The sequence below is a fragment of the Salmo salar genome, chromosome 09 (genome assembly GCF_965601325.2).
Source record: "Salmo salar chromosome 09, fSalSal1, whole genome shotgun sequence".
Taxonomy (NCBI): domain Eukaryota; kingdom Metazoa; phylum Chordata; class Actinopteri; order Salmoniformes; family Salmonidae; genus Salmo; species Salmo salar.
Window position 1 is genome coordinate 8474852 of NC_138299.1, and position 27604 is coordinate 8502455.

Below are 27604 nucleotides of genomic sequence, written 5' to 3' on the forward strand. Positions count from 1 at the left end.
CAATAAATGCAGCCTCAGGATGTATGGTTTCCAGTTTACATAGAGTCCAGTGAAGTTCTTTCAGGGCCGACGAGTGATCTGCTTGGTTGTGACTATAATCGAAGTGAATTCTCTTTGGAAGATAATGCGGTCTGCATTTGATTGTAAGGAATTCAAGGTCGGGTGAACAAAAAGACTTGAGTTCCTGTATGTTATGATTAACGGCTCATGGCGTAATCACAAGGCATACAGCCCCGCCCTTCTTCTACCAGAGAGATGTTTGTTTCTGTCTGCACGATGCATGAAGAAACCGGGTGGCTGTACAAACTCTGACAATGTATCCCGAGTGAGCCATGTTTCCGTGAAACAGAGAATGTTACCATCGCTGATGACTCTCTGGAAGGCAACTCGTGCCCTAATTTCATCCACCTTGTTATCTAGGGATTGGACATTGGCGAGTAATATGCTCATGTAACCGTGTAGGTTCCGTCCCTCTCTTCGCCCCAACCTGGGCTCGAACCAGGGACCCTTGCACACATCAACAACTGACACCCACGAAGCATTGTTACCCATCGCGCCACAAAAGCCGCGGCCCTTGCAATGCAAGGGGAACAACTACTTAAGGTCGCAGAGCGAGTGACGTCACCGATTGAACCGCTATTAGCGCGCACCACCGCTAACTAACTAGCAATTTCATATCGGTTACACTCAGAAGTGGTGGATGGTGTGCTCGCCTTCTGAGTCTGACCAGTAGGCCGCTGTCTGCTTCTCCTGCGGCGACCGCGTTGTTTTGGGACGGCCTCTGGGATAAGATCGCATGTCCAGGGTGGAGGTTCGAACAAAGGATCCGCTTCGGGAAAGTTGTATTCTGGTCATAATGATGGTAAGTTGGCGTCACTTTTATATCCAATAGTTCTTCCTGGCTGTATATAATAACACTTTCGATTTTCTGGGCTAGCAATGTAAGAAACAATACATAAAAAAAACTGCATAGTTTAAGGACCTGAAGCGAGGCGACCATCTCTGTCGGTGCCATCTTGCAACCAGCTGCCTCACTGACGCCCGCCCTGGATAATGATCCAAACAGTTCTGCTACTTTCCACTCTGAGGACCAGTCCATCCCATATGCCTGCTCTCTGGTCCCATTATGTCTGTGTGTGTGTTAGTGTGCACATACGAACCCGTGCACACAATAAAAGGTTGTATTCCTCACACAGGCTGTGTATAATGGTAATCCCTGTACTTGGTGACCGGAGCTGTACTGTATTAATCCTAGGGGCTTTGGCTGATGTTTGAGGTGGATGACAGAGTGGTTGGAAGGTAAAGTAGGGGTGGAGGACATTTGTGTTTTTGTTATGGGTAGGTTGAGGGATGTTATACAAATTTAATTGAGTGTTCCGTTTTAATTCCATTTGTAATAAGCTCCCATTTCACAAATGTAGTAGTTATTTTTGGTGAGTAACCAAAACAGATTAACTGGCATGAATAGATTCATAGCTTTTAAATACATTTTTAGTGATTGTAAATGGTCAACATGTTTTAATGAGAGCTTTATGAATACATGCAAACTATTATTAGCTTGTTACTCTCATCTAGTTTACAAAACTGTCATATTGGATGTTTTCCATAAAACTAAAGTCTTATACTGTCAGTATTTCGATCTATACGAGTGTGCATCACGAGGATGAGATTTCTAAGCACATCAGAAAAATTATTTGAAACTATTTTTATTTCCAGTATCTATCACATGCAATCCATCTCAGGCATTCTGCTCTACATTATCTTTTTGGCCATGAATATTTTACATAATTATCGTTCATGTGTTATGTATGATAAAAGTTTCATGCATCAATACATGTAAATCCATTCTGAAAGTGACCAAACTCTCCATAATACAAATATGGAATACAGCATAAAACTATGTTAACAGTGTTCTTTAATAATCGCTAGTTGAGCTTAAAAATCACATGTGGAAAGGACAAAGAGTGCAAAACATACCATATTACAAATAGTTGCTAATAATGAAATGACAGAAATATTCCATTATATTGATAATGTAAGATAGAACTCCACAGAAAACATGTGATGTCTCAACCATCGAGATCGATTCAGGATCTGTATATGGTCAACGATACGAAGACATGGAAGAACAACAAGTGCCTTCACTTAGCTCGCCGTAAACTCCATTAGTCCAGTAATGTCAAATAGCGTTCTTCCCTTGCTTCCTCTCCCTCCCAACCCCTGATCCGATAGTACCTATAAAAGAAAGTGATAGAAGAGTATTGGGACGCAGCCCTATTCAAGCTCACGGTCCAACTTAAAATGGTGTATATAGGGCCCGGGGGGCTCCGGCACACCTCTCATTCCTCTGTCTCAGTTGGGTAGAGTCAGTAGAGTGCACTGACTGGGCCCTTTGGTCCACCGCTACTCCAAACCCCATGCCTTGTTGCTCCACTGGCACAGATAAGAGTTTATAGAATCAAATTGATGTTCACAACTAACAAGTATCATTTACATGAGAGCACGTGAGTAGCGGAAGATGAGAAAGTTTGGTACAGTATGTAAAGATAATGCATCGAATCTGACACTCAGCAATTTTACAACACTGGGTGATATAAATGTCGTATATAAAATGTTTCCAACAACGTGCAACATATGTGTTTTTTTACATTTGTACAACATGCACTCAATGGTTTGCCCTCATTTTACAGTCCGTCCCTGGATCCATGCACATTCAAGCGATCATGCAGTTCTCTGCTTGTATATTTATTGGCAGTGAGTCGAGCTATAGAACGCTAAACAAACCTTCAATAACCCCCCTGTCGAACTACAGGAATGCAAACAGGCGGAGAAACACCTGCACAGCCAAAAAGCTACAGATCCTTGTCTCTAAAAGGGTTGTATTGTGGTCTGTCCTACGAGAGCCCATCATGCCCATAGCAGGCATAGTTTTACTTGTGGACAGATGAACCAGTTGTACAAGACACTTAACAGTCAGATCTCATACTGAGCTTTTGTTTTCTATTAGTGGCATTAAAAGCGCTTATGAAATTGTATTGAGACAGTATTCTGCCGGATTCCTGGTGCATTAGAGTAAGTAACAGACAACATTTTGCAACGCATACGAACATTTCTTATTCGATCAGTTCATTTAGTCTTCTCCTGTTTCAGTCCATTTGGTGCCTAGTGAATATCCAGCTTTGTGTATTTCACTGCAGTGACAGTCTCTTCCTGTCCCCTGCCAAACCATGCATACTGTGTAGAGACTCCTCTGCATCTGGAGACTGGAGGAAACTGAATCACGCAGGCTCCAGCCAGACCTCCAGTCGGTGCTGGAGTCTGGATCCAAAACCAGCTTAGGGGATGGGGTTCCATTTCAGAGCGGCAGCCTGAGGGCCCAGGGAGACAGGCTGGCAGCCACAAAGGCACTTTGTCTGGCTTTCAGTTCCAGGTCGTTCCAGCCCCAGACATCAACGCCACCGGTCACTGAGCAGGTATTCATTGCATCTGGCTCAGTCCCGACAACTGTGAATGACATGGCATGAATCTCCTAGTCTCTTTAGTTTCCAGGAAGGCAGTGGACAACGTAGGCTATTCATCCTCTCTTATACAGCACATGTTCTCTCCTCCAGACTCCAGTATAGTACAGTATGTATGCCATTGACAGGTAATCCAACAGTTACGCTCACACCCATAGGCTGACGCATGCACAAACACACGCAGAAATTCCAACTTCTCCAACAGTTATGTGGCTGGGACTGTTGTTATCATTCTCCCCGAGCAGTGAGTTGTGGTAAATACTATTTAATACTTGTATGTTTTACAACTGGAGTGGTCGAAGGTGGAGGGAGGCTTTACTCTTCCCTCTTTTCTTTTAGGGTGGCATTCCTCCCTGTGCTTTGATCAGTTAAAGCCTAGATTACACTCATTTTATAGTGACTTCCTTAAGCGCACTGTCTGTATATACAATTGAGTGTATGCAGATTATATAGCCCTTGGATCACAACACATCAAAGTTCAGAATATCGTTAGAGCCTTTCGGTTTCCCAGGCAAGTGGCGCAGTAAGCGTTAGGGTAGGGCATAGGTTGTAGGGTTATTATGTAGTCAGTCCCCTAGTTTATGGACATAGTTCACTGGGAATGTCCCACTTCTGGATGGATAGCCCTCGATGTGGCCAACCTGTAGGCATAGAAACAATCAAGATCAATGACCAGATAGACGGAGGAACATGGAGGGATATATTTAAGATACAGGGAAATTAATGTAAGGGCTCTCTCTATGCCTATGTATTTTTTGTCTTTATGCAGAACATGATACAAAGAAAAACAGTTTTTTTCGTGATATGAGACTAGGTTAAAAGACAACTAACCAGCTGAACTTTGTGTTAAACCTCTTATTAAAAAATGAATTAAAATATAAAACAAATACACAACGGTAAATTAGAGGTGTAGTTCTACTCACCCACCAGTGGGGGTCCTCGGTGGCTGTGACTACGATGACCTCATCCTTGAAGAAGGCCAGCTGGTCCGAGCTGACAGCTCTGCAGTCCACCAGCGCTTTTACCTTCTTCTGTGTCGGCCGGCTCTTAGATGCCTCACACACACACACAGATGCACTTTACCGACACAATCTTATACAGGCATACAGTATGTACCAAAATGCCTACTCGCTGAATGTGGAGTACAAGCAGCCAATGATATCCATGTCAGTCTTTTCGGTTATATTCTATTGCTCATATTTTCACATTGTGTTATAGTGATGCGCGGGTCAGCTGTTTGTTTACTCGCAATTGCTAATAAGCCATCCTCAACAGCCTGATAATGTGTGATAAAATTCTGGGGCCCGCACCCAACCTTAAACCGCAAATATAGAAAATGCACTGTACAGTTCCCCTTTAATCGCTTGAAGATTTATTGAGCAATGACATTTTCTTCAACATTTATTTGGAGTGTGTACATTTAGGCCCTGATGCTTAGGCACTAATGGCCTAAGAAATACAAGAAAAACCTTTATGTAGCCTATAGATCTGAACTTGACATTTATGGATTATTTATTTTTTCTCTTTATCCAATCCGCTCACCACCCACCCGCCCTTCATCCACACAATATTTAGCGATCATAAACCCGCCCGCTCTGCAGATATAACGGCGGGGACTGCAGGTTATGAGTCAACCCGCGCATCACCGCTTAAGCACTTTATGACATCTGCTGATGTAAAAAAAACTTTATCAAATCAATCAATTTGATTGATTACCATTTTCTTATACAAAAATACTGTACAGTAGTTATACGATGTTAGAACACATACTTATACCAACCATATTAGATATACACAGATTAGACAGTAACGTTAGAAGGGATAGTGTGAGATTCTGGAAATTAAGCCGTTTTTCTACATATCCAGGTGAACTCGGGGACAAAAATGTTTTACGTCTCTGCGTGCATGCTAGCGGTAGCCTATTATATGTACCATGGCATTTCTGCGAGGGCGCGGGGCGGGCACAGTGATGGGTGAGGCTGAAGGTGTGGAGCCGGGGGCGGAGTCGTTAGTCACGAAGCTGCAGTAGAGCTCCTCCTGACTGCCAAGTGCCACACAGCTGGGAGAGGTCACGGCTGTAGAACACTTCCCTTGTCCTCCACTGTTGGTCCGCCTGTACGATGTCGTCTTCTCTGAGCTATGTGGGGAAGAATTGAATCGTTTACCGACTACCTCGAGGAAATTCACTAGGTGCCAATAGAGGGCGCTGTAAGATAAAGTAACTGTGCCCTGCTGTCCAAAAGCGCACTGCAATACAAAAGCTGTATTCCCCAAGACAGTTCTTAGGATGGGAATTATCTTTCTTAAATGGGTGTTGTGACAAAACAAATGTTTGATGCTTCTATCAGGAAAAGGGCTTTTAAAGTAAAAAAAACGTCTTGCTATTTATTACCTGACGGGTCCTATGTGGTTCTGAGGGGAGCTGGACTTGGTGCTGCTGTCTAAGGCCCCAGACCATGAGCCACTATTAGCCTGACCCTCCCATGCTGCGGTCGGTCTCTGTCCCCTCATCTGACCCCCCTGGCCGTGGGGTGATCTGGGTGGCCGCCCCCCCTGGGTCTGACCCTCCAACATGGGGGAGGGGGGGCTGGACTGGGGGGCAGGGTTAGAGCAGCAGCGCCGGGGGGATTTGCGGCCCCCCTCCTGGGTGGACACAGATATCTGGGGGTCCGAGAGGCCTGGAGGTAGGGAGAGGGGGAGAGGGTAGCAGGTGAGCAAGAGAGGAACAGGAACCGACTTTGTTTTGTATGGCAGTCTTTCTCAATTAGTTCTTCCTTGATTCCTTGCCTCCTTTTCAAAAGGTGAGGAAGATACGAAGGAAGCTCCTCAACTACAGTTGAGAAGTAGATGCGAGGAATCATGGAAAGAGAAATTGCCATCGAGCCCTCATTTCAGTGTTTGGAGATCAAATGGAAACAGATTAGGTGTGTGTGTGTGTTTCAGAGGCTCACCTCTCATGATGGCTTTAGCGGGCAGCGGCGGTGGGGGCTTGAGGACGCCAGATGGGGCACTGTTGGCGGGGGGGTTACGGTACAAGAAGTCCACATTTTCGTAGGTCTTACACGCCACAGGGGCGTTGGCGAAGCTCCAGCGGGAGGGCGAGGCGCCCACGCCCACGTTATAGGGCAGAGACGAGCGCAGGTTCCTGGGTAAGAGGCTCACCTTGGGGGAAGAGGGGGAGACATTCATTGTTTAATGACCATAGAAGCCTAGTGCCCAGCCCTTACCCCTAGACACTTGGATCTGAAAGGTGTAAGCAATATGGTGAAAATTCCACCTCGCCTACCTGAGGCTTCCTTTATGGCAAAGTATCTGGCCCTGTTCGAATACTTCAAAGACACAACCTTCCGTCATTGTTTCCTTGAGGTAAGAACAGATCTATAAGTAATTGGATAGGTGAAGGCAAAGTGACCACCGCGTTATTTCCACCAATCCAACCACTTTAGATGAATAATTACTTCAGGGAAACTATGAAGGAAGGATGCATTTCTAAAGTACCCCAACAGGGCATCTGGCTCTCACTCACCTGCTCTTGCATCTCCCCATGACTAAGTCAAGTGTAATAGTGAGCGATACGAGCAGAGTGACTCAGAGGGAAATGCTAAACCCTAGTGTGGGGTAGGCAACACTGTTCCTGGAATGCTGCAGGTACTGCAGGATTTGTTCCAACTAGGCACTACACCTGACCAACTGAGCTCATAAATCAGTTCAGTAATTGCCTAAAATGCAACACACCTGGTCTTCCAGGTCGGTAAAAAAAAAAAAAAAAAACGTGAAGTGCCGTGGTTTCCTACCCCAGTGTATTGGTTGTAGTGGTTAGTGGTACAGGGGTGTGTGCTTACCCGCTCGTCCAGGTCATCTTCGCTGGGTGTGTGTGTGTGTGTGTGTGTGTGTGTGTGTGTGTGTGTGTGTGTGTGTGTGTGTGTGTGTGTGTGTGTGTGTGTGTGTGTGTGTGTGTGTACCCTCTCATCCAGTTCATCTTCGCTGTCGTACAGGTCTTGGCTCTGTGTCTCCCACATGTACTCCACATGGATTTGACTGTTGAACTTCCCACTCTGGGCCAGCTCCAGCTAAAATACGCACAGACACACGTCAATCATGCAGCTACAAATCCATATTTAACTCAGAGTACAAACATACAAGTTATTGTATGCTCCTATCAGTAGTGATTAAATGCATTAAATACTTGAATATCAACCAGAAATTGAATTAACATATTCAAGCTTTGGGGCAACTGTTAAAACCACTGAAACTGTAGTCTCAGAACCCAGAACCAAATCTCACGTGTGCTGGCCACCTACTTAAATCTGTCACAAGTTCAATAAATTCCAACTCCAATTCTTTTCACTTTGGAAAATGTGTATTTGGAATTGTAACTTGGCTTAATTGACTGAGAAGAAAAAAATTGACCCTAACCTTGACTGAAACAGCAACTTCAGTATCAGGTAACTTGGCTTATCCCTTTTTCAACAGGAAATATTAGATACAGTTGTCCAGTTACACACGCAAGTATAAGAGGACAGGAACTGAAAACGGACAACACACACTGTCCATTTCGTTCATTATGGACTTTACTATGAGGATTAAGCAACGAGCTACTTGTGACAAATAATCTGAGACTGAGTTTGTTATTTATTGTTCCATAATGATAGGAAGACAGGAAATTGAACACGGTCTGAGCAGGTTTAGCAGGGAGAGATGGGAGCTAGTAGGAAAATAAAGCCTGTATTAGCACTGGGAGTTGACTGTAAACTAAGGGTCAGTGGATGCGTCCCAAATTACACCCATTTCCCAATGTAGTGCACTAATTTTGACCAGGGCCCATAGTACACGACTTTTGACCTGAGTCCTATGTGGAATAGGGTGCCATTTCAGTCACAACTAGTGTCAGTCATGTCTTACCAGGTCTACACACTGGGAGTGCTGCAGTCTCCTGGCGATGTCCAGGGCTGTCTCTCCTGATGAGTTCACTGGATAACGAGAGAGAGAGAGAGAGAGAGCAGATACCACAGTTTGTTTAGTCTATCTCTCCACACACACACAAATATAAACAGCAAGCTGAAATAAAAGATCCCAAAAACGTTCCAGATGCCAAAGCTTATTTCTCTCAAATTTGGTGCACAAATTTGTTTACATCCCTGTTAGTGAGCATTTCTCCTTTGCCAAGATAATCCATCCACCTGACAGGTGTGGCATTCCAAGAAGCTGATTAAACAGCATGATAATTACAGAGGTGCACCTTGTGCTGGGGACAAAAGGCCATTAAAATGTGCAGTTTTGTCACAACAATGCCACAGATGTCTTAAGTTGAATGACTGTGCAATTGGCATGCTGACTGCAGGAATGTCCACCAGAGCGGTTGCCAGAGAATTTAATGTTTATTTATCTACCATAAGCTGCCTCCGTCGTTTTGGACATACTGGCAAATTCTCTAACCGGCCTCACAACCGCAGACCATGTGTAACCACGCCAGCCCCAGGACCTCCACATCCGGCTAATTCACAAGCGGGATTGTCTGAGACCAGCTACCTGGACAGCTGATGAAAACTGTGGGATTGCACACCTGAAGAATTTCAGTACAAACTGTAAGAAACCGTCTCAGGGAAGTTCATCTGCGTGCTCGTTGTCCTCACCAGGGTCTGCTCACCTTCGATGGCCACTGGCACGCTGGAGAATGGTGCTCTTCACAGATGAATCTGTTTCAACTGTACCGGCAGACAGCGTGTATGGCGTTGTGTGGGCAAGCGGTTTGCTGATGTCAATGCATGCCCTATGGTGGCGGAGTTTGGTTATGGTATGGGCAGGCGTACGCTACGGACAAACAACACAATTTCATTTTATCGATCGCAATTTGAATGCATAGAGATCCCGTGACGAGATCTTGATGATGTCAATCATCAACCAGCATCACCACGTTTCAGCGTGATAATGCACGGCCCCATGTCGCAAGGATCTGTACACAATTCCCAGAAGCTGAAAAATGTCCCAGTTCTTTAATTGCCTGCGAAGTCACCAGACTTGTCACCAATGGAGCATGTTTGGGATGCTCTGGATCGACGTGTACGACAGCGTGTTGCAGTTCCCGTAAATTTCCAGCAACTTTGCACAGCCATTGAAGAGTGGGACAACATTCCACAGGCCACAATCAACAGCCTGATCAACTCAGCGAAGGAGATGTGTCACGCTGCACAAGGCAAATGGTTACACCAGAAACGGACTGGTTTTCTGATTCACGCTAGCAGATTCATATCTGTATTCCTAATCATGTGAAATCCATAGATTAGGGCCTAATTATGATATTTTTTGTCCCCAATTCGTAGTAACAGTCTTGTCTCATCGTAGCAACTCCTGTACGGACTCAGGAGAAGTGAAGGTCGAGTGCTTGTGTCCTCCGAAACACGACCCCACCAAGCCGCACTGCTTCTTGACACTATGATCGCTTAACCCAGAAGCTAGCCGTACCAATGTGTCAGAGGAAACACAGTACACCTGGCGACCATGTCAGCATGCAGGTGTCGCTAGAGCGCAATGGGAGAAGAACATCCCGGCCCACCAAACCCTTCCCTAACCCGTATGACGCTGGGCCAATTGTGCACCGCCTCATGGGTCTTCCGGTCGCGGCCGACTGCGACACAGCCCGGTATCGAACCAGGATCTGTAGTGACGCAGCTAGCATTGGATTGCAATGCCTTAGACCGCTGCATCACTCAAGAGGCTTAATTTATTTATTTCAATTGACTGATTTCCTCTATGAACTGTAAGTCCGTAAAATCTTCGAAAAAAAAAAAAAAACATCAAGCACTATGATGAAATTGGCTCTCATGAGGACCGCCACAGGAAAGGAAGACCCAGACTTACCTTTGCTGCAGAGGATAAGTTTATTAGAGTTACCAGCCTCAAAATCGTCAATTAACTGCCCCTCAGACTGTTACTTGAACTCTGAGGAGCAGGCACATCAATTGTTCAGAGGAGACTGCGTGAATCAGGCCTTCATGGTCAAATTACTGCAAAGAAACCACTACTAAAGGACACCAATAAGAAGAAGAGACTTGCTTGGGCCAAGAAACATGAGCAATGGACATTAGACTGGTGGGATCTGTCCTTTGGTCTGATGAGTCTAAATTTGAGATTTTTGGTTCCAACTGCTGTGTCTTTGTGAGATGCAGAATAGGTGAACGGATGATCTCTGCATGTGTGGTTCCCACCGTGAAGCATGGAGGAGGTGTAATGGTGCTTTGCTGGTGACACTGTCAGTGATTAATTTTGAATTCAAGGCACACTTAACCAGCATGGCTACCACAGCATTCTGCAGTGATACGTCATCCCATCTGGTCTGCGCTTAGTGGGACTATAATTTGTTTTTCAACAGGACAATGACCCAACACACCTCCAAGCTATGTAAGGGCTATTTGACCAAGAAGGAAAGTGATGGAGTGCTGCATCAGATGACCTGGCCTCCACAATAGCCCAACCTCAACCCAATTGAGTGGTTTGGGATGAGTTGGACCGCAGAGTGAAGGAGAAGCAGCCAACAAGTACTCAGCATGTGGGAATTCCTTCAAGACTGTTGGAAAAATGTTCCAGGTGAAGCTGGTTGAGAGAATGTCCGGAGTGTGCAAAGCTGTCATCAAGGCAACGGGTGGCTACTTTGAAGAATCTCAAATATATTTAAATTTGTTCAGTACTTTTTTGGTTACTACATGATTCCATATGTGATATTTCATAGTTTTGTTGTCTTCCCTATTATTCTACAATGTAGAAAGTAGTAAAAAATAAATAATAGGTCCCTGCACTGTCAAGTGAGGGACTTTATATATACACAGGTGTGCGCCTTTCCAAATGATGCCCAAATCAATTGAATTTACCACAGGTGGACTCCAATCAAGTTGTAGAAACAGGAGCTCAATTTGAGCCTCATAGCAAATGGTCTGCTGAATACTTATGTAAATAAGGTGTTTTACTTTTAATACATTTGCAAACAAACATTAAAAAAAAAAAAAAAAAAGTTTCCGCTTCGTCATTATGTGGTAGCATGTGTAGATTGATTTTGATTTGATTTTAGAATAAGGCTGTAACATAACAAAATGTGGAAAAAGTCAAGGGGTCTGAATACTTTCTGAATGCACTGTTTATATGAACTAAAATAAACGCAACATGCAACAATTTCAGTGTTATGTGACTTGTTAAGCAAATTCTTACTCCTGAACTTATTTAGGTTTGCAATAACAAAGGGGTTGCATACTTATTGACGCGAGACATTTCAGCTTTTCATTTATAATTAATTTGTAAACATAAAAAAAAATCCACTTTAACATTAATTGGGTATTGTGTGTAGGCCAGTGACAAATACATACAGTTGAAGTCGGAAGGTTACATACACCTTAGCCAAATACATTTAAACTAAATTTCTCACAATTCCTAACATTTAATCCTAGTAAAAATTCCCCATCTTAGGTCAGTTAGGATCACCACATTATTTTAAGAATGTGAAATGTCAGAATAATAGCAGAGAGAATGATTTATTTCAACTTATTTCTTTCATCACATTCCCAGTGGGTCAGAAGTTTACATACCAAATACTAATTGAGTGTAGCATTGCCTTTAAATTGTTTTACTTGGGTCAAACGTGTCAGGTACCCTTCCACAAGCTTCCCACAATAAGTTGGGTGAATTTTGGCCCATTCCTCCTGACAGAGCTGGTGTAACTGAGTCAGGTTTGTAGGCCTCCTTGCTCGCACACACTTTTTCTATAGGATTGAGGTCAGGCCTTTGTGATGGCCACTCCAATACCTTGACTTTGTCCTTAAGCCATTTTGCCACAACTTTGGAAGTACGCTTGGGGTCATTGTTCATTTGGAAGACCCATTTGCGACCAAGCTTTAACTTCCTTACTGATGTCTTGAAATGTTGCTTCAATATATCCACTTAATTTTCCTCCCTCATGATGCTATCTATTTTGTGAAGTGCACCAGTCCCTCCTGCAGCAAAGCACCCCCACAACATGATACTGCCACCCCAGTGCTTCACGGTTGGGATGGTGTTCCTCAGCTTGCAAGGCACCCCTTTTTCCTCCAAACATAACGATGGTCATTATGGCCAAACAGTTCTATTTTTGTTTCATCAGACCACAGGACATTTCTCCAAAAAGTATGATCTTTGTCCCCATGTGCAGCTGCAAACCATAGTCAGGCTTTTCTATGGCAGTTTTGGAGCAGTGGCTTCTTCCTTGCTGAGCGGTGTTTCAGGGTATGTCGATATAGGACTCGTTTTACTGTGGATATTAGATACTTCTGTACCCGTTTCCTCCAGCATCTTCACAGGGTCCTTTGCTGTTGTTCTGGGTTTGATTTGTACTTTTCGCACCAAAGTACATTCATCTCTAGGAGACAGAACGCGTCTCCTTCCTGAGCGGTATGAAGGCTGCATGGTCCCATGGTGTTTATACTTGCGTACTATTGTTTGTGCTACCTTCAGGCGTTTGGAAATTGCGCCCAAGGATGAACCAGACTTGTGGAGGTCTAGAAGTTTTTTTTCTGAGGTCTTGGCTGATTTCTTTTGATTTTCCCATGATGTCAAGCAAAGAAGCACCGAGTTTGAAGGTACACCTCCAATTGACTCAAATGTCGTCAATTAGCCTATCAGAAGCTTCTAAAGCCATGAAATCATATTCTGGAATTTTCCCAGCTGTTTGAAGGCACAGTCAACGTAGTGTATGTAATCTTCTGAATATTCACTGTATCACAATTCCAGTGGGTCAGAAATATTCAGGTGTAATAATCTGTCTGAAAAATGACTTGTGTCATGCACAAAGTAGATGTCCTAACCGACTTGCCAAAACTATAGTTTGTTAACAAGAAATTTGTGGAGTGGTTGAAAAACAGGTTAATGACTCCAACCGAAGTGTATGTAAACTTTCGACTTCAACTGTGTGTGTGTGTGTAATATATATATTTGCAAGTTGCATGGACTTTATTTTTTAGTGACTACCTTCTCTGTACCCCACACATACTATTATCTGTAAGGTCCCTCTGTCGAGCAGTGAACTTCAAACACAGATTCAACAAAGACCAGGGAGGTTTTCCAATGCCTCACAAAGAAAGGCACCTATTGGTAGATGGGTAAAAATTCTAAAAGCAGACATTGAATATCCCTTTGAGCATGGTGAAGTTATTAACAACACTTTGGATGCATCAATACACCCAGTCACTACAAAGATACAGGCGTCCTTCCTAACTCAGTTGCTGGGAAGGAAGGAAACCTCTCAGGGATTTCACCATGAGGCCAATGGTGACTTTAAAACAGTTAGAGTTTAATGGCTAACCTACTAACCTAATTGACAGGGTGAAAAGGAAGCATGTGAAGAATAAAAATATTATAAAACATGGGTCCTGTTTGCAACAAGACACTAAAGTAATACTGTAAAAAATATGGCAAAGCAATTGACTTTTTGACCTGAATACAAAAGTGTTGTATTGGATTTGCCCCAAACACATTACTGAGTACCACTCTCCATGTTTTCAAGCATATTGGTGGCTGCATCATGTTATGGGCATGCTTGTAATCATTAAGGACTAGGGAGTTCAGGATAAAAAATATCTACAGTATGGCAAAATCCTTGAGGAAAACCTGGTTCAGTCTGCTTTCCACCAGACACTAGGAGATGAATTCACCTTTCAGCAGGACAATAACCTAAAACACAAGGCCAAATCTACACTGGAATTGCTTAGCAAGACATTGAATCTTCCTGAGGGGCAGAGTTACAGTTTTGACTATGCTTGAAAATCTATGGAAAGACTTGAAAATGGTTGTCTTGCAATGATCAACAACCAATTTGAAGAATTTTGAACTTAACAATGGGCAAATGTTGCACAATACAGGTGTGGAAAGCTCTTAGAGACTTACCCAGAAAGACTCACAGCTGTAATCACTGCCAAAGGTGCCTACAAAGTATTGACTCAGGGATGGGAATACTTATGTAAATGAGAGATGCATTTCATTTTCAATAAATGTGCAAACATGTATTAAAACATGTTTTCACTGTCATTATGGGGTATTGTGTGTAGATGAGTGAGAAAAAAATTTATATTTAAATCAATTTTGAATTTAGGCTGTAACAACAAAAATGTGGAATAAGTCAAGGGGTATGAATACTTTCTGAAGGCACTGATGTGTGTGTGTGTGTGTGTGTGTGTGTGTGTGTGTGTGTGTGTGTACCAGGTACCTGTGTGGAGGACAGCCTTTCCTTTGAGCAGCAGTTTGAGGCACTCTGTTTTGTGGTGCTGGGCGCTGTAGTGTAGAGCAGTGTTCCCCTCTCGAGTCCTCTTCTCTAGACAGCCACTGTTATGAGGGGATAGAGTCAATGACATGCATGTAGGCCTATGGCTTTGGTGGCTGGTGTAGGTAAGACACTACTAATGGTCAGTGCTGGTGACTAGGGGGTTGCAAAAATTCCCAGGTTTTCTAGAAATCCTGGTTGTAAAATCTCAGTAATCAGGCGGGAATAAGCAGGAAATCCAGAATCCTCTAACCAGGTTCTGTTCAGGAGGGTGCAATGTTACAGAATATTCAGGTAGAAATGTGACCAGATCTGCTCTATATCTGAATTTCTATCCGCAACGTTCGAAACATTTCACCTTAATGAATACACCCCTGGGTTGTTTCTGAGCATGTTATTAGCCGTCAAATACTTGCTTCCCCCTTCCTTGTTCTCCAAACTCCTTTTAAAGCTGTTGGAGGTCTGAAGGAGTGACCTTGGATCCTCTCCTCCAAACCAATGCACTTTGAGAGGAGAAAACGGACGAAGCACAGATTTGACAGCAGGTAACGTTTTCCGATACAGCCCTTGTGTTACTATGTATAATGGAGATGAGAACGTGCCGTAAGTGGTTTACTCCACCAATGGTGCTATCGAATTGGATCCTTTTCTATAGCTCAATTGGTTTGTACGTTGTCAAGTGGGCAATCACGCGTGTTAGCAAGGCAGAGGGCCCCGGGTTCGAGCTGTGGTACGGACAGGTTCCCTTGAGGGGAAGGAAACAGAAACTGCTACGCTAGCACACTGATGTCAGTTCCATATGTATTGAGAGCGCTGGGGGCTCGCTCACCTGTTCTGAATGAGGAAGTCCACCAGGGCTAGAGAACTCCTGTCCTCCAGCCTGACAGCCAAGTGAAGAGCTGTCTCTCTCAGATCCTAGAAGAGACAAACTCATTCGGCACTGTACACCCACTGTGTGTATGTGTGACAATGACTAAAAAGGGTGTGGCGCTCCGCTCAGCACTGAACCGAAAAGCTGAAATAATAAATTAGACCCTGCCAACACACACAAAATGTGTGGATGTCAGTGCTATTGCACACCTTTTTCCTGAGTGGAAAACAGCAGATGGGCAAATTTGATTAAAGAAAGGAGAGGGAACGTAACATTTTAACAAGAGAAGAGAGGAGATGACAGGATGAAGGGGTGAAAAATCTGAGAGCGATAGATTACAGAGAGAGAAGGGAGTGGTAGACTAACTACCCACTCAGACACTCCATACAAAAACAGAGACATTTACGACAAAAACATAGGGACATTAATGTTATTACGTGTAGAATAATTGGAGTCTATTTTGGGACATTGCATCCACAGCAGTCTTCTGAGAAAACCAGTCAGCCATAGAATACCGTAAGAGTCAACTGGATGAATCAAGCCCATAGAGGAATGTTGATAAATGGAGCCTTCCAGCGTAAGCTAGTCGTTTAAATCATATGGGGACGACCAGCTGCCTTTTGAGTTATTCACAGTTCTTTACATTACAAACAGCATCCTAATGATGCCTGCAGGGCACACACTACAAAGCATCTAATGGGAAGTCATCTTCAGAACTTCGTACTTGATCCTACATTTTATATGCAGTGTTTATGTTTATACTCTATGTGTCTACCTGTCTGTCCAACTTCCTATCCTCCTACCTGCCTGCGTCTCCTATAACAGTACCTGTCCTTCAGGCTGTGCTAGCGGTTTGGCCAGGTCCTCTCCCTGGGCGTATAACTGCAGCAGGGCGGTGAGGTCCCGGCTCCTCACGGCATCATACACGCGCCATGGCTCACCCTCCTCCCTGTCCCTGCGCAGCACGTAGCGCCGCTCGGCATACTTAGCCACAATGTACTCCTTCCTGGCATTCCTAGTTTCACCATGGGACACACACAGAGCCATAGGTATTCAGAAACTGGCAAAGTCTCCAATGAGAACATGACAGCAGCACAAGGCCTTATAATGAACTCACATGTCACTCTGGGGTAGAGGTTTGATGGAATCATTGGGAAGACTGGCCTCCATGATGTCATTGAACCGTGTGTTGCCTATACTGACCGCCAGCTGTGGACAGAGACAGAAGCAGACAGACCGAGAAGGGAGGAGTTAGAGGTATGCATACGTCTAATTTATACGCATGACAGGTTCAGAAGTACAACTGACCAGCTAACGAACCTGGGTTGTCGTCACAACTTAAGACTGTGTTAGCCGGCTGAGCTTCGATGATCTCTAGAGGTCACAGAACTACCTCCACGACAGAAGCTCTCGTTGAAGTCTAGAACTCGGGTGTGTGTGTGTGTGTGTGTGTGTGTGTGTGTGTGTGGTGTGTGTGTGTGTGTGTGTGTGTGTTACCAGTAGTTCTGAGGTGCTTAGCATGTCCAGTGTGAGCGACTGGATCCTGGAGTAATGGACTCCCAACTCCCTGTGGATCCCAGAACACTCTATGCACGTCAGGATGCCCAGGTTAGTGGAGAGCCAGGTAGGATCTGTTAGCACGAGGAATGGAGTCAGTGCATTAAAATACTGGGATTGTCACGTTGTTACTCAATGCACACAGAAACTGTGATGCTACGAGCAAAACTGTGTGGGGGGCCATTTAAAATGGCCCCCACATTTAGTAAAGCTTCACATTTTTGTCAGGGACGGCATTGGCATTAGCGTGCACAAATTTGTCTCTGTATTAAAAGTAGGAGAAGATAATATACAGTGGACTGTATACTATTTAGGGCCAGGAGTTTGTCCTGATCATGAGACCTGACCAGAAAATAACTCTTGGCCCTTGGTATAGTCTCTAATTGGACCCAAAACCTCTGGCACTATACCCTCTTTTTAAGTCTCTCTGGCCATGGCCTCTACCCTGGCCTTTCTTCCCCTCCAGACTCACCGTGGGCTCCACAGTCGGCGCAGGCCTCGTTGCCGGGCATGCGTCTGAGTTCGGTGATGACGGCCCTGGCCAGCTCTTGCAGCCCGGAGTCCTGGAACTGCAGCTGGTCGCCACCCAACGCCGTGTTCAGGGCTTCCTCCTTACTGTTCTGCAGCACTGACACCCAACTGTAGGGGGAGGGAGAGAGGAAGACAGACACACACACACGCACAGACAGAGGGAGACAGACGGAAGGGGTTAAACAATGCAATGTAGATTTATACAATATGTATTGTCGTACAAGTTGTTATTTTTGGATACATCTTTTTGTTTTTATGGAACTACATCTACATTTGAAATGTTTATTTAATGGAAGTACTTTAATGTAACCAAATGCACCCACCTGCATGTCTAACACAAGTATAGAATTATACTGTACCACAGCTATAAGCTTGGCACGTTTACACTGCAGTAAACCTCTTTCAGGGCTCTTCTTTCTCATCTCCCCCCCCTCCTTTTTGTTGCTTTCGTTTCAGCCAACCCTCCCTCCAGATGAAAGGCAAAATCTGAAGCCCACACAGAGGAGTGGAGAGAAACCCCCCTACTCGGCTCGTCGGGCTCCAGAGAGGTCCCCACCCCAAACCAGCTGGGCTCGCTCTTTCTTTATCCTTCTCTTTTTAATCGCTCTCTGACAGCCCTATTCTCTCGATACATTGCCCCTCCTTCTCACTTGGATTCTGTGCGTCTCAAATTACACTGTCTTTCTGAAGGTTTCTGTCATCTGCAATCAGTTTCTTTCCCCCTCTCAATTTAACTATTTTTCTCTTTCTGAAAGAAACATTGTATCCGTTTCTCTAAATGTCCCTCTACGCATCTGTCTCTCTGAAAGAAATTCTCTCTCTCTCACTCTTTTTTTGAATGGCTCAATCATGGAACAAGTCCTTACTTGCACCTCAGTGTATTTGGAACAATGCTTGTCTAGAATATGAGGGACTCCAGTGCTGTGCTTACATCATGCATTCCTGCTCGTCCTCGGCTTGGAAATGGTAGGTCCGATTGCCTGGAGAGGAGAGACAGAGGAAAGATGGGTGTGAACGTAGAGGGAGAGGAGAGATGAAAGGAGAGCTAGAGAGAGAGTACAGAGGCTACATACCAAGGGATATATTACAGGGGGAAAACCTGATCCACAGGCAGAGAGAGAGAGAGAAACCGTGGAGGGAGACCCGCCTCTCTGCACCTGCTTTCCATTACATACACACTAGAGGTCGGCCGATTGTGATTTTTCAACGCCGATACCGATTATTGGAGGACCAAAAAATCCGATGCCGATTAAAAAATTATATATATATAAATAAATTATTAATTATAATAATAACACACAGAAATACGAGCCTTAGGTCATTAATATGGTCAAATCCGGAAACAATCTTTTTGAAAACAAAACGTTTATTCTTTCAGTGAAATACGGAACCGTTCCGTATTTTATCTAACAGGTGGCATAATTTTTATTAAAAAATATTAAAAAATGAAACTAAAATAAAATATTAACAAATATTTAAAAAATAAATACTTTTTTAAAAAGACAAAAATAATTAGAAAAAAAAAAGAAAGAAAAAGAAAAAAGTAGAAAAAAAAAGAAAAAGAAAAAATAGAAAAAAATATTAAAGAGAAAAAAAACAGAGAAAAAAAAAAGACATAAAAAACAAACTAAAATAAAAAAAAATAAAGATCGGCCGATTTTTATTTGTTTAATATATTCAATGCTAACAAAATAAAGGGAACACTAAAATAACACATCCTAGATCTAAATGAAATAAATAATCTTATTAAATACTTTTTTTCTTTACATAGTTGAATGTGCTGACAACAAAATCATACAAAAATAATCAATGGAAATCCAATTTATCAACCCATGGAGGTCTGGACTTGGAGTCACACTCAAAATTAAAGTGGAAAACCACACTACAGGCTGATCCAACTTTGATGTAATGTCCTTAAAACAAGTTAAAATGAGGCTCAATAGTGTGTGTGGCCTCCACGTGCCTGTATGACCTCCCTTCGCCACCTCATCAGGAGCATGCCCAGGCGTTGGATGGTCTCCTGAGGGATCTCCTCCCAGACCTGGACTAAAGCATCCGCCAACTCCTGGGCAGTCTGTGGTGCAACGTGGCGTTGGTGGATGGAGCGAGACATGATGTCCCAGATGTGCTCAATTGGATTCAGGTCTGGGGAACGGGCGGGCCAGTCCATAGCATCAATGCCTTCCTCTTGCAAGAACTGCTGACACACTCCAGCCACATGAGGTCTAGCATTGTCTTGCATTAGGAGGAACCCAGGGCCAACCGCACCAGCATATGGTCTCACAAGGGGTCTGAGGATCTCATCTTGGTACCTAATGGCAGTCAGGCTACCTCTGGCGAGCACATGGAGGGCTGTGCAGCCCCCCCAAAGAAATGCCACCCCACACCATGACTGACCCACTGCCAAACCGGTCATGCTGGAGGATGTTGCAGGCAGCAGAACGTTCTCCACAGCGTCTCCAGACTCTGTCACGTCTGTCACATGTGCTCAGTGTGAACCTGCTTTCATCTGTGAAGAGCACAGGGCGCCAGTGGCGAATTTGCCAATCTTGGTGTTCTCTGGCAAATGCCAAACGTCCTGCACGGTGTTGGGCTGTAAGCACAACCCCCACCTGTGGACGTCGGGCCCTCATACCACCCTCATGGAGTCTGTTTCTGACCGTTTGAGCAGACACATGCACATTTGTGGCCTGCTGGAGGTCATTTTGCAGGTCCCTGGCAGTGCTCCTCCTTGCACAAAGGCGGAGGTAGCGGTCCTCCTGCTGGGTTGTTGCCCTCCTACGGCCTCCTCCACGTTTCCTGATGTACTGGCCTGTCTCCTGGTAGCGCCTCCATGCTCTGGACACTACGCTGACAGACACAGCAAACCTTCTTGCCACAGCTCGCATTGATGTGCCATCCTGGATGAGCTGCACTACCTGAGCCACTTGTGTGGGTTGTAGACTCCGTCTCATGCTATCACTAGAGTGAAAGCACCGCCAGCATTCAAAAGTGACCAAAACATCAGCCAGGAAGCATAGGAACTGAGAAGTGGTCTGTGGTCCCCACCTGCAGAACCACTCCTTTATTGGGGGTGTCTTGCTAATTGCCTATAATTTCCACATGTTGTCTATTCCATTTGCACAACAGCATGTGAAATGTATTGTCAATCAGTGTTGCTTCCTAAGTGGACAGTTTGATTTCACAGAAGTGTGATTGACTTGGAGTTACATTGTGTTGTTTAAGTGTTCCCTTTATTTTGTTGAGCAGTGTATATAATGAATGACAATTTCAACAATACTTATTTTAACTTAATACATCAATAAAATCTATTTAGTCTCAAATAAATAATGGAACATGTTCAATTTGGTTTAAATAATGCAAAAACAAAGTGTTGGAGAAGAAAGTAAAAGTGCAGTATGTGCCATGTAAAAAAGCTAACGTTTAAGTTCCTTGCTCAGAACATATGAAAGCTGGTGGTTCCTTTTATCATGAGTCTTCAATATTCCCAGGTCAGACGTTTTAGGTTGTAGTTATTATAGGACTATTTCTCTCTTTACCATTTGTATGTCATATACCTTTGACTATTGGATGTTCTAATAGGTCCTTTAGTATTAGTATCTCGGGAGTTGATAGGCTTGAAGTCATAAACAGCGCAATGCTTGAAGCACAGCGAAGAGCTGCTGGCAAATGCAGGAAAGTGCTGTTTGAATGAATGCTTACGAGCCTGCTGCTGCCTACCACCGCTCAGTCAGACTGCTCTATCAAATCATAGACTTAATTATAATAATAACACACAGAAATACGAGCCTTAGGTCATTAATATGGTCAAATCCGGAAACAATCTTTTTGAAAACAAAACGTTTATTCTTTCAGTGAAATACGGAACCGTTCCGTATTTTATCTAACGGGTGGCATCCATAAGTCTAAATATTGCTATTACATTGCACAACCTTCAATGTTATGTCATAATTATGTACAATTCTGGCAAATTAATTACGGTCTTTATTAGGAAGAAATGGTCTCCACACAGTTCGCAACGAGCCAGGCGGCCCAAACTGCTGCATATACCCTGACTCTGCACAGAACGCGAGAGAAGTGACACAATTTCCCTAGTTAAAAAAAACTCACGTTAGCAGGCAATATTAACTAAATATACAGGTTTAAAAATATATACTTCTGTATTGATTTTAAGAAAGGCATTGATGTTAATGGTTAGGTACACATTAGTGCAACGACAGCGCTTTTTTTTTCGCAAATGCGCATGTTAAATCATCCGTTTGGCGAAGTAGGCTGTGATTCAATGATAAATTAGCAGGCGCCACATCGATTATATGCAACGCAGGACAAGCTAGATAAACTAGTAATATCATCAACCATGTGTAGTTAACTAGTGATTATGTTAAGATAGATTTTTTTTATATAAGTTAAGTTTAATGCTAGTGTTACGAACCGAATCCCATTTAGCTGACGACCCTTCCAACTCCGCCCACCGGCATCCTAATAAGGAAACAAGAACAAAGAGAGAATACGGCAGACAGAGTGGGAGGGTCGTCACACTAGCTAGCACCTTACCTTGGCTCCTTGCTGCAGTCGCATAAACAGGTAGTCAAGTTGCCACGCAGTGTCCTCGTGGAGTGTAATGTAATCGGCCATAATCGGTGCCCAAAAATGCCGATTACCAATTGTTATGAAAACTTGAAAATCGGCCCTAATTAAAATCGGCCATTCCGATTAATCGGTCGACCTCTAATACACACGGGTTTTGACAAAGAAACGCACACCTATATGCCCCCCCCCCCCCCCCCCCCCCCACACACACACACACACACACGGACAGCACGCACACCAGCACACACACACACACACACAGGTACATATGCAAACGCACAAACTGCAACATTACAAATGAATCCCATTAGGCATTACTGCAATTCGTAACAAGGGTATAAAACATAACTATAAACATTGGGTTAATGTCCATCCAGTTGCATGGATTTTTATTTTTATTTTTTTAGCAACAACAAAACATTTTTTACAGGTGTACAGCTCAGCCCATGTGGACAGAGGTGAGGGGTCAGGGGTGAGAGGTCAGGGAGGGGTGAACCTACGTGTGACCAGGTCAAAGGTCCTTCTCTCCTCGGGGTTGGGGCGCACCTGACAGGTCAGAAGGTTGAGCTTAGCCGGTGGTCGGTTTATCTGTGGAACCAACGACACTGGGGTCAATTTCTCACTCTAGGGTCGACGAGAACCGTACCGGCTCAGATATGGTATTTTCACATGGTCTTTTCCAGCATGGTTCCAACACCTATGGTACATGCAGGGCAGCCCAGTACAGCTTGGCTTAACTCAGCTTGGCCCTCTACTTAAAAATGCCATCGAGATTGAATTCCTTGAGAAATCCACAAGAAAGGGGATGTGAAAAAGTCCTACTTGATACCAGACTGAAAAGCTATTGAGGGGTATATTTCGAGGGCATCAGAAATCTGTTAACTGATTTAAAAAGTTACATGTGGTCAGGTATACAGTAGTTGGAGGATTACTTTTGGCAGTGAGCTTTACTGTATGGTTTATGGGGTACAGGAAATGAGACGGTGAGAGATGTTGGTTGCGTCCCAAATGGTACCCTATATGGTGCCCTGGTCAAAAGTAGTGCATTATATAGGGAATATGGTGCCATTTGAGACGTAGCCATTGTCGAGTCTCACCGTGCTGTGGGAGATGGTCAGACAGCCGTACTTGACGCCGCACTTCCTCTTCTGCCACACCTTCCTAATCCTGGAGGAGATGCAGAGAAGGAGCGCGAGGAGGAGGGAGAGACACAGACCACAGTCTTAGTCAGGCATAACTTACTGTATATCTACCATCAAGCTCACTCATCATTTGTTGGAATACAAGTTTCCCAACTGATTCACACCCCCCCAACCCCATGTTATCACACTAATCTAACACTCTGAGAACAAGGAGAGAGGGGTTAGAATAGAGACATAGGCCTGCTTTTGGACTTCCAGACTTCCTTGCTCTCCCTCCCTCGGTCTCCTTCTCTATCGCTCCCCCCTTTTCTCTCTCTGCATGACATGGCTTAGCTAGAGGAGCTGGATCCACTCATCCGGCCAGGCCTCTCAGCCTAGATCCAAACCCCAGAATAATGGAGACCAGCTGAGGCTGACATGGCACGGTGATTCCCAGCCTCTCCATCTCAATGTCACGCTCCACCCAGCTACATACCCCTTATTAATGACAGCTTTGCACACTCTTGGCATCCTCTCAACCAGCTTCATGAGGTAGTCACCTGGAATGCATTTCAATTAACAGGTGTGCCTAAAAGTTAATTTGTGGAATTTCTTTCCTTCTTAATGCCAATCAGAAGATAGCCCTATTTGGTAAAAGACCAAGTCCATAATATGGCAAGAACAGCTCAAATAAGCAAAGAGAAACGACAGTCCATCATTTCTTTAAAACATGGTACGTGGACTTGGAGCCTCGTTGTCAGTGTATATACACATTGTCAGTATATTTATCAGTGACTTGACCTTTTTCACACAGACTCACCCGTCACTCCTCTTCTGTAGGAAGCCTGACTTCTCTGTGCCGTACTTCTTGTTGCCTTGAGGTTGGTGTATGCTGTAGCCGTTGCCCGAGTTCTTTCTGTTCAGGTATTCCTAATCACAAAACAGTAGTGACTTAGTCCCAGAAAATTGCTTTAGAACAATATTAAAAGCAAGATACACTACTGTTTATTGAATGACACTGGAACAACAAATAGGTAGCACATTCCTACTGAACAAGCAGAGGTAGTCCCTCTGTTTCAGTCCATTTTCTTCCATTTGGTGCCTAATGAACATAGCCCAGCACAGAATGTGCAGAAGTGTTTGAGTTCTGTAGGGGTGTAAACCATACTTCTTTCCCCTCCACCTGTAGCAGCAGCCTAAGGGAGTCTCGTAGCTGAGAGAGCTGTCTCACTTCCTCATCCTGGTCCTGTCGTACCTACAGCACACAAAGGACAGATCAGAGTGTTAGCTAAATACAATCTACTGTATCGAGTACAAACACATTGATTTGGGTTTGGAGGAAGTTTCTGGCGTTGATTGCAGCTTTGGACACAAAACCAACTTTTTCCCAGAAAATAGTGGCTGTGGGATGGGATGCTTTGTTGACATGGCCTCAAGCAATGGGTGTGGACAGCTATAAAACCATAACGTTGCAAAAAAAAGTGTAACGGAGCTAGAACAATAGAACACTCTTTGGTTTCTGGGGTCCCATCTTAGTCTGATCCCAGATCCGTTTGTGCAGTCTTGCCAACTCCTAGACAGCACAAACCACCAGGCTAGCTTAGTACCACCCCTATCTGCCTGTCACATTAATGAATCATGAAAAAAGCCAAACCAGTATATTTTCATAATACTTCCTTGAACATGAGAAATAGCGAGCCTGAGCTTGGCCCCTTTCAGACCAAGCAGAACAAGAAGAAATCACCGACACTCATTAAAGTCATGTGTCCGTTACTAATACTGTGCCTGATGCCAGAGCAGGATTTTATGTCATCTATCACAAAACATCTAGTGGCCCTTTTGAGTACTTCAGATTATCACAGGTGTCTGTAATAAACTCACACAGAGGGCCAGAGATTATCACATGTAAAATATATGACAATTAAATAAGATCATTTTTTTTAAATTAAAAATAGAATAACAGCTTTAAAACATTCTAAATATAAACCAACTTAGTGAATACAATGTGTGTTTAATATGAGTGTTTCAGCAAGAAATATCCTTTATATTTACACACCGATTTATTTTACTATGTCAATATGTAGTAGTTAGTCAATGGTGGCAGTTGTGAAAAAAGCCAAAAGTTGGAAGAGTTGCAATATGTAACTTTTTGGGCGACCTGACCAAATTCACTTAGAAATGTGTGTTATAGATCTGTCATGATCATTGAAAGCAAGTCTAAGAAGCGTCAGATCTGTTCTATGTGCGCCATTTCTATGATTCCCGTTCTTAAGTTTAACTTTCGGTTTTGTACACCAGCTGAAAATACAATATTTTCGGTTATGGAAAATAGATTTCACAGCGGTTTGATGGTACAATGACTCTCCACAATATATTTGCTTGTTTTGGCAAACTGAAATTAGGCAAACTATTATAATTTTAGCAACCAGGAAATGGCGGCAAGATTTCTGCATAGTGCATCTTTAATTGAAAATTATGTAATTGTTGAATAGATGCTTTTTTCATTAATTAGGCCATTTTCTCTTGAACCATATGGTCTAGCTACTAGACATGGAAATAAGAACACAAATGAATACTATATGAATACATTTTTTAAAAGTTATTACTATATGAACACATTTTTTTTTTTTAAGTTATTCAAGTATAAATTACCAAAGTTATGATAGACTGCCATAGATTTACTGTTAATTACCAAAATGATTGAGGATTCCGGTGACTTTGGTAAATTACCAGTAGCTTTGCAACCCTATGACCGAGAGGGAGAAAGAGACAGCCAACACACATGCGAGAGAGTTAACCTTAGCTTAGATAAGCAAATCTAGGTCATTAGGCCTACCAGGCTCTCCTATTATTAAGCCTACCAGGCTAATAATAGGAGAATAATTGGTTGTTAAATAGGAATTTGACTGTAGCTTACGCAACTGTTGTCTGTCTATGAGATTTACAGTTGCCTGCTAGCAATGTGTTCTGTTATTGTGTCTGGGCTTCCATCGGCAGTTGGAAATCTGTGGGGGGGTTGTTTGTGTATGTGCTTGCGTGAGCGTCAGACAGCCTGCTAGACACACACGGAGATTAGCCCTAAAACCTAACCTTCCACTAACCCCATTCTAAACAGACAAGGGTCTCACCATTTTAGATTGATACAGTTCCATGGCTATGACTAAGTTTCAAATAGTTCAACCTTCAGACGGCTTAACTGCCAAAACAACCACCTGTGCAAGCAGTAGTATAATGGTAGTCACCATAGAAATGTCATCTAGATTATATTTGTAAGGTAGTCACGTGGTAGAGAAGACATGGTTCGTATCATAGTTCCAGAACACTATTTACTAAACTTAGCTTCAGAAAGCAGGTCAGCAGTTGGAATAGAATCTGACCTTTGACCCAGACAGTAAATCTGTGGTGACTGACTTACATTCTAGATAAGATAGCGCATTCAAAACAAGGGTGAGGGAAATGTATAGAAATAGATTTACTAGTCAACATACTGGGAAATGTGCCAGAAGTTATTTTATGACTGGCCCTCGATAGGCTTGTGGACATTCCGGTTAAATCCTCTCTTGTGGATGGAGAGACTGACTGAAGTAGACAAAAGGTAGTAACATTCCACTTAAATCCTCTCGTACAGGAAGGCGAAACTGACTGACAAACAAGTAGACAAAAACACATAAAATACTCATTACCGTGTGGACAGATGAAGCCAGCTTCTCCACAAAAGGACTAAGGTTCTCGGCAGCTTTTAAGCCGTCCTGGAAGAAACTGAGACAACACCGCTTTAACACTCAGGTACATGATCCCCAAACACACACAGGTTATAAGAGCTCCTAGCATACCAAGTCGAACAAACACTACATATGCAACAAATAGTTAAGTACCGTGGCAATAGCTAGTAAAAGGAAGACAACTGAACAGACACATTTTACACCAGAAGCCACAGTAACATTCCTGACGTAAACCCTTTGTGGTGCTACTCTGTGTAGTAGCTGGGAAACTCAACAGTATGAAAGCCATATGCTTTACCATAAGTCCCTTTGATACTTCCATGCCAAACTGGCTCTGATATTTTCTTTGACACATTATCCTCTCAAGCACAGTTCCACTAACTATATAATAGACTATAACCAGGACAATGCAGTCCAGC

General features: G+C 43.5%; 1 protein-coding gene across 2 annotated transcripts in view; it reads right to left on the reverse strand.

Moving 5' to 3' along the window:
- Positions 1 to 1898: 1898 nt before the first annotated feature.
- The window catches only part of asap3 (ArfGAP with SH3 domain, ankyrin repeat and PH domain 3), a 54840-nt gene continuing 29134 nt past the window's right edge, over positions 1899 to 27604 (reverse strand). Inside the window, exons 8-26 of one of the 2 annotated variants that reach the window (XM_045723356.2) lie at positions 27147 to 27222; positions 24632 to 24718; positions 24284 to 24393; positions 23440 to 23509; positions 22843 to 22930; positions 18684 to 18732; positions 17694 to 17860; positions 17162 to 17295; positions 16782 to 16873; positions 16493 to 16679; positions 15623 to 15708; positions 14740 to 14855; positions 8421 to 8488; positions 7481 to 7588; positions 6470 to 6680; positions 5911 to 6196; positions 5451 to 5655; positions 4446 to 4573; positions 1899 to 4159 (exon numbers count right to left, since the gene is read on the reverse strand). In XM_045723356.2, coding sequence (XP_045579312.1) covers positions 4111 to 4159; positions 4446 to 4573; positions 5451 to 5655; positions 5911 to 6196; positions 6470 to 6680; positions 7481 to 7588; positions 8421 to 8488; positions 14740 to 14855; positions 15623 to 15708; positions 16493 to 16679; positions 16782 to 16873; positions 17162 to 17295; positions 17694 to 17860; positions 18684 to 18732; positions 22843 to 22930; positions 23440 to 23509; positions 24284 to 24393; positions 24632 to 24718; positions 27147 to 27222 — 2317 coding nt within the window. In that variant the 3' untranslated portion in view covers positions 1899 to 4110. Of the gene's footprint in view, positions 4160 to 4441; positions 4574 to 5450; positions 5656 to 5910; positions 6197 to 6469; positions 6681 to 7480; positions 7589 to 8420; positions 8489 to 14739; positions 14856 to 15622; positions 15709 to 16492; positions 16680 to 16781; positions 16874 to 17161; positions 17296 to 17693; positions 17861 to 18683; positions 18733 to 22842; positions 22931 to 23439; positions 23510 to 24283; positions 24394 to 24631; positions 24719 to 27146; positions 27223 to 27604 lie in introns of both variants that reach the window. The other variant, XM_045723355.2, reaches the window with a different exon arrangement.